This window comes from Triticum aestivum, chromosome 5B (assembly GCF_018294505.1).
Source record: "Triticum aestivum cultivar Chinese Spring chromosome 5B, IWGSC CS RefSeq v2.1, whole genome shotgun sequence".
Taxonomy (NCBI): domain Eukaryota; kingdom Viridiplantae; phylum Streptophyta; class Magnoliopsida; order Poales; family Poaceae; genus Triticum; species Triticum aestivum.
Genome location: NC_057807.1, coordinates 677,340,066 through 677,345,929, shown reverse-complemented (window position 1 = coordinate 677,345,929; position 5,864 = coordinate 677,340,066). Strand labels below are relative to the sequence as shown.

Below are 5,864 nucleotides of genomic sequence, written 5' to 3'. Positions count from 1 at the left end.
CCATTTTCGAGACAAGTAATTCCGAACGGAGGGAGTAGTAAATTACAAAAAAAAAATCATTCGTTTTGCCATGGTTAAATCCAGAACGCTCGGGACCTATGGGCGTTCCGAAAAAAAATAGGTATGCGCATAAAATTTGGGCCGTACACATGTCCAGCACTCACTCTGTAAATAATCGGCGGCTTCACTGACGAGTGGGCCCCTGCTCGAACTCACACAGTCACACTAAAGCCTTCGTCCTCTGCAGCGGCCTCCTCTCGTATCGACATCCTGCTGCTACCTCTCACAAATCTCAAACCCTACCTTGCTCCCTATCCCTCCAGATCCCGAGCTCCCCTCGCGCCTCGCCCCTCCCCGCCCGCCATGCGGATCCGCAGGTCCGCCTCCCGCCTGCTTGACTCCGCCGCATTCGCCTCCTGCACGGAGCCGCCCCGATTCGAGCCGCCCCCGCCGCCAGCCCGAGCCCCAGCCCACGAATCCCGCGCCGGGTTCGTGGGGCCGAAGACCTCCTCCGGCGGGGAGCCCTGCTGCGAGCTCAGCCGGTCGCCATGGGACCTCATGGCGCAGCTCGACTTCTCGGATCCCCAGGTAATTTCCTCACCACCCGACCCCCTCGCTTCTTGCTCCGTGCTCTCCTGCCTGGCCGCAGCTTGCTGTATGTACTGCGGATTACTGCGACGCTGTGTAGCTAGCAGCTAGCATCTCCGCCTCGCTACCTCCTCTGCGGAGGTTACCTTTCGGGGTCTGGAGCATGTCGCTAGGGTTCCGCTCCCCCCGCGCCCGTGGAGCGGCGTCAAGGTCTAGCAGTAGGGCGCGTCAGTTAGTTTCCTCGCACTAATCTGTGACCGGCTGGCGGCGCCGCGGTGGCTAATCGGCCTGCAACTGCAAGTTCATCTGTCGAGCCCTACTTACCCGTCCGCCCCACATTTCAGTTCAGCAACAGCAGTAGCAGGTAGCAGCTGGCTATTTTCTCGTTCGTTGACGTGTATTTTCCGAATTACCATTTCATTCAGGTGGAGAAACTCTTCGTGGAGACTTGCTTCATGAGTGTTTCCTGGCGAGGTAGCTGGCTCTTCCCAGCAAGCATTACCATGCCTACCGGCTCCATCAAGGAGGAGGAAGACTTGGCCGTAGATATGGTTGACGGGGTCATCTTGAAACTGCACAAAGCTGTGGAAAAGATGGAGAGGAAGCCGAAGCCAAATAAGGGGTTCAAAGTGCAGAAAGGAGTGTGGAGGTGCCGGAAGAAAGGCGACAAGAGGTGGTGCTGCCAGCGGCCCGCGAGTGAGCCCAACTCCTACTGCCCGTACCACTTGGACCAGAAGCCCCCCGTCAGCGACAAGCCACGTAGAAAGAGGCCCGACATCGACCTGGGCGAGGGGTTCTACTACTATGCGGGGTTCGGCCCCGGCACCAAAAAGCGCCGCACGTCATGCAGTGATAGCGTGCCAGAACCTATTCTGCCTGCTGAAACTCTGAAAGAGGAGGCACCATCTGAGATGCAACTTGATTTTAGTGCTTGTCAGGTACAAGTGAATGAATCAGACCATCAAGCAGTGCTCCCGCCATCAGCACACGTCGTCGACGAGCCTGGCACCGCTAGGATGGTGGGCTGTGACAAGGAGAGCAGTGATGTGGCGTGCAGGAACTTCCACTGCCTGCTAAACCATCAAAAGAGGAGGCACAGTCCGAAATGCAACTTAATTTTACTGCAGGTCAGGAACAAGCTGATGACTCAAACCATCAAGAAGCAGTGGCATCAGTACGTGTGGTCGACAAGCCTACGGGCAAAGACGGCACCACTGGGATCGCAGGCTGGGACGAGGAGAGCAGCGACGAGGAAGCGCTTGGCTGCAATGGCGAACAACCCCGCGGCACCAAGAGGAAGGCCCCGTTCAAGAAGAGGTGGAGGAAGCCTGTAAAAGCCCGGTCACTCAAGTCGCTGATGATGTCGTAGTGCCTTAGTCTCGGCGGTTTAATTTAGTCTAGTTAGCTCAGCTTAGTCTGCTCAGTATTGGTGCTGAGTTGCAGTGTACAACTGTTTGTCGCATCTTTTTTGTGTGTATACTGTACTGTTTTAACTGTGTTTTCTGGCCGTTAGATCGAACTGGATCAATTTCTTAAAAGGTGTCGTCTAATCGTAATGGTGTGATGCAGCCACTGTTTTCCTGCGGGTAATTCCATTGCACACGCTCCCCTAATTCAGTGCAGCCATATGCGTGCCTGAATGATGCGACAGAAATCTAAAATACATGCATACAGATTACCTGCATATATGCTCGATCTCTCAATGGTTGATGCATGATTGCTGGCCCCGGATGGAACCGGAAGAATGCAATTAATTTGTCAATGGATGGAGCTACCTTGTATACTTTTTTGAACTGTGGCGCCAGAGCTTCTGCTAATTCTTTGAAAAAATAGTCAACGAACCCAGTAGCTTTGTTGCGCTTAGCATACGTGCACGTAAAGCAATTGAATTCACAATGTTTGCATCACTCTAAATACAGCTCTATTAAGAAGAAGGGAAATAGATACTTCCTTCGTCTGGAATTAGTTGTTCCTCAAACGGAAGGGGTACTTTCTTTTCATGGGAGAAAGTTCTAGTTTATTCATAATTAATTATGGCAGTACAAAGAACAAAAGAGATAACAAAAATTACAACCAGGTCCATAGACCACCCAACGACGACTACAAGCACTGGAGTGAGCCGAAAGCGCGCCGCCATCATCGCCCCTTCTTACAGGAGCCGGACAAACCTTGTAGGCCAGTCGGAAATTCATGATGCTAAGACCTCATAGGACCAGCACACCAGAGCAGCAACCATTGTCGATGAAGAAAGTCGTAGATTATAAGGAACAAACTTGTAAACAAACCAACAAAGACCGGATCCAAATGGATCCACCAAAGACCAGTACCAATGAATCCCACGAGATCCGACAGAGACACACCTCCATACGCCCTCTAACGACACTAGACGCACCATCAGGATGTTGAACCTTACAAGAACGAGAGCAAGGTCCCTCCTGCGAGCATGGGGCCGAGGTCCTCAACACCTCCATGGCCCAAAGGATATCATAGATGGGGTGGACCGGCGGCAGCGCCGATGGGGGGAGAAGGAAAGCCTATGGTTTTTCTTGTCGAGGAGGAAAGAAGCGAAAACTAAGACTTTGTACCATGCTTGAAAAGTAGTGCTAGACGCGTCGGTATAAAATAAACCTAGTAGCTTCCAACAGTTTTTACAGGGTAAAAAGAAGTTTTATTCCAAAATTATAGGTTACAATTGGATGTAGAAGGCCCTCAATGCAAGGTGGTCCACTATATGGTAGTAGTGCTACACTCGGTACGACTATACATCAACACTCGATCTAGTACCTAGATAATGTCGCCAAAATTCATTGCAAAATAACATTTTGGATTTTTTTGGATTCATTCCAACCTTTTCGGCAATGTTCTTTTAGTAGAAGACAACGTTTCTATCGACTACGATGCATTTGTGGTAACTTCATACTTGTTGCTTCTTTTCTGCGAATGGCGAAACTTTGGGTGGCGTCAACTATGCCATGTTGCAAAATTTCTAGTGTAAACTTTCTCTTTTCTTTTTTGTGATATGCCCGAGGATCGCATTGCACCTATTATATTAGGTAGATGAACATTTTTAGAACAGTTAAAGCTAAACAATGTGTTTGAAGAAAATGTTCTATTTGATCTCCCTTCTCGAGATCCATTTGTCAAACATTTTCCTAGGAAGAAGAAGAGGAATATCTACAATGGAGATGGAATTGTGTTGAATGCAAGAAGTTATTGATTGGGTGTTCGTTTCCCAATGACAAGTAATCACTAATGTGGTTGAGCTAAACGACCAAAAACAAACCGCTTCATGGGAGGCAACCCATGGAAATAAGGTAGTGTAAGTTTTGTTTTGTTTTGTTTTGTGTGTGTGTGTAAATAAAGGAGTGGCCGCAACATACTTGCAGTCGTACCAACCCTTCAGACCAACAGAAGAATCCAGGGGAGATGATGTAGTGTCCGCTCATACCCGGGCTTGTAGCGTACGATAACGCCAACACCGGATCTATCCGGGGAAGAAGATGGGTTCTGGTACAAGTAGACATGCTCATACCAACCCTTGTACCAGCCAAGATCAGATGTAATTCAACTTCCAGAGGAGAAGATGACGTCTGGTAGGAGAGCTAGAGCTCGTACCGGCTCTCATACCACGTGAAATCTTAGTCATAAAGTGCCCAAGAGGAGGTAACCCTTAACCATATTTTACATCTATAGGGTGACTTGACAATCGAGGTGTGTGAGGAGGTTACCACTTTAAGGTGCAGCGTTGAGAGGCGGCATCCTCTGCCACAATAGAGCACGGCTTGAGACATCTTGATAATAAGCTATGAGGTATTTACGTGATTGTTACATATACACCCTCTTCGGATCTTGCGTTCTATATGCAGCACAATTCCCTCAATGTCCCTCCTTGCACCGTCAGGATCCATGTCCACCACCTCCTTCAGAACCACGAAGCTCGTCGTGGCAGCAACATATGGCCCTAGGTAATAGTACTTCCTCTTTTTTGTAAGCTCTCCTTTTACTAATAAATTTCAAAAGTGTAACTCTCTTTGATTTCATTATATAGGCCACACGCCGCATCCCTTCTTGCCATAGTTTGTGCAATCGCTGGTTTTCACATCCTCCATTTAGGGCATGACCTTGTCTTTCATATTCCACCACTACCACCAACGTGCACCAAGAGTGAATGCGAGTAGGTAGTGGATGCCTTTGGGAACTGAAGCGGGAACACAAAAAAAGCATTGGAAATTGGAGAACTAAAGTTTGACTAGACCACTAAACATAACTACACTAAAACAACTTCAGAAACTTATTTATGAACCACTAAGCTTAACTAAACTGAAAATGTTTTAGATAACTACACTGAACTTAACTGAAAAAGGTTGTTCAGATAGCTGGAACTAAACTAAACTAAACAACCATTCTGAAAGAGGTAAATCAGCACCCAGGAACTTGCAGGGAGTTAGCACCCCGCCACCCAACAATTTGCACTCTATGTGATGTTTTGGTCCCCACTTTTTTCTTTGATCCCCTTCTTCTTCCTCTTGTCCACCACCAGATCCCCTTCTTCCTCTTCTTGCAATGCTCCCCTTCTTCCTCTTCTCCCTCTATTCCTCTTCCAGCACCACATCAATGGTTTTGTGGGATGATCTTTCCAGCTCATCTGATGATGACTCCATGACCAGCCAGCTTAGTCTCTGTCCCGGAGTTATCTCACATAACTAGGGTTTGTGGGGGAAAGGCGGAATTTTAATCAGAACTCAATTGAAAGTATTTACTTTTCTTTTGGCCATCACCCACCATTTTTCTACAAGAATGTAGAGTCCTGGCTACAGATCTTCCTGCCAGATGTGAGTATCGATCTGTCCGTTAGAAGCTCGTGGCATTTGAATCAGTTGATAGTGGCTGGAGGCTCCTAGCTTGTGGAGACAAGGTTAGTAAAAAAATAGTCATTTCAGTTTTTTTTAGTATTTGACATTTTTGTGCCATTTAAGTGTAACTTTAGTATACTAGAATCTATGTGCTCTATATAGTGCAATTTAAGTGCAGTTTGATAAATTAAGTATGTTGTTGGTGTTGTCAGTTGTGTGCTTTAATTCATTTGATAAATTTTAGTTCAGACACAATTTGGTAATTTGCAGGTTGCAGACATAATTTAACTAAATAAGTTCAGTCAATTTAACCGAGAAAGTTCAGAAAAGTTAAGTCAATTTGGTAATTTGCAAGTTCATAAAATGCCAATAGTTCAGAAAGTTCAGGCAATTAAGTCAATTTAGAAACTTCTACTATTTTTC

General features: G+C 47.0%; 1 protein-coding gene across 1 annotated transcript; it reads left to right on the top strand.

Annotated features, from left to right (window-relative positions):
* Positions 1-252: 252 nt before the first annotated feature.
* On the top strand, positions 253-2,168 carry LOC123117600 (uncharacterized). Its single transcript, XM_044538321.1, has 2 exons — positions 253-588; positions 1,014-2,168. The coding sequence occupies exons 1-2, from the start codon at positions 364-366 to the stop codon at positions 1,920-1,922; spliced, it is 1,134 nt and encodes a 377-aa protein (XP_044394256.1). The 5' UTR covers positions 253-363; the 3' UTR covers positions 1,923-2,168.
* The last annotated feature ends 3,696 nt before the right edge of the window (positions 2,169-5,864 follow it).

Excerpts from the sequence above, each read along its gene's own strand:
- LOC123117600 (XM_044538321.1), top strand. The coding sequence starts at position 364 with ATGCGGATCCGCAGGTCCGCCTCCCGCCTGCTTGACTCCGCCGCATTC. Across the intron at positions 589-1,013 it reads TCGACTTCTCGGATCCCCAG|GTGGAGAAACTCTTCGTGGA; the intron begins GTAATTTCCTCA and ends CATTTCATTCAG.